The sequence below is a fragment of the Gekko japonicus genome, unplaced genomic scaffold, assembly GCF_001447785.1.
Source record: "Gekko japonicus isolate JY-2015 unplaced genomic scaffold, Gekko_japonicus_V1.1 scaffold5212, whole genome shotgun sequence".
Classification (NCBI taxonomy): domain Eukaryota; kingdom Metazoa; phylum Chordata; class Lepidosauria; order Squamata; family Gekkonidae; genus Gekko; species Gekko japonicus.
Window position 1 is genome coordinate 33,258 of NW_015172708.1, and position 817 is coordinate 34,074.

An 817-nucleotide genomic window follows, 5' to 3' on the forward strand; every position below is an offset into this window, starting at 1 on the left:
GCAGAAGAAGAGGAAGCGGTCCAGCTTGCAGAAGGTGAGGCCATAGCGCCAGTCCTTCTCCGGGTAGTAATAAATGGCCAAGGGCAGCAGGGAGAAGGCGTACAGCAGGTCGCTGACCGCCAGGTTGAAGGCGTAGACGATGCCGGTGTGCCAGGAGGAGCGCCCGCGAGCCAGGAAGCGGTAGATGGCGAAGCCGTTCCCAGCGACGGCCAAAACGAACTGCAGAGCCAGGATGGGCCAGAGCCGTTCTTGGAACTTGTCAAAGTCCTTTTGGCAGGAACCGGCCATGATGCGCTTGAGTTCTGCTCAAGTCCAGGGGTTTCGTTCTACGGAAGCAAGAGGGACGGGGATTAGAATGTCTATTTACTTCCAATATTTGGCATATAATATTCTTGCAGCTGTCACTACATGTAGAGGAAGAGGAGGAGATTGGATTTATACTCTGCCTTCACTCAGAGTCTCAGAGCGGTTTACAAACTCCTTTCCCTTCCCCTCCCCACCACAGACACCCTGTGAGGTCGGTGGGGCTGAGAGAGCTCTGACAGAAACTGCTCTTTTGCAAGGACAGCTGTGCCAGAACTATGGCTTGCCCAAGATCACACCAGCAGCTGCAGGTGGAGGAGTGGGAAATCAAACCCAGTTCTCCCAGATTAGAGTCCACTACAAAGAAGAAGAAGAAAAGAAGAGAAGAAAAGAAGAAGAAGAAAAGAAGAAGAAGAAGAAGAAGAAGAAGAAGAAGAAGAAGAAGAAGAAGAAGAAGAAGAAGAAGAAGAAGAAGAAGAAGAAGAAGAAGAAGAAGAAGAAGAAGAAGAGATTG

At 50.2% G+C, this 817-nt stretch overlaps 1 protein-coding gene across 1 annotated transcript in view; it reads right to left on the reverse strand.

Annotated features, from left to right (window-relative positions):
• Positions 1–288, reverse strand: part of P2RY11 (purinergic receptor P2Y, G-protein coupled, 11) — a 981-nt gene extending 693 nt beyond the window's left edge. The window contains exon 1 of the mRNA XM_015421803.1: positions 3–288. Coding sequence (XP_015277289.1) covers positions 3–288 — 286 coding nt within the window. The remainder of the gene's footprint in view (positions 1–2) is intronic.
• Between the last annotated feature and the right edge of the window lie 529 nt (positions 289–817).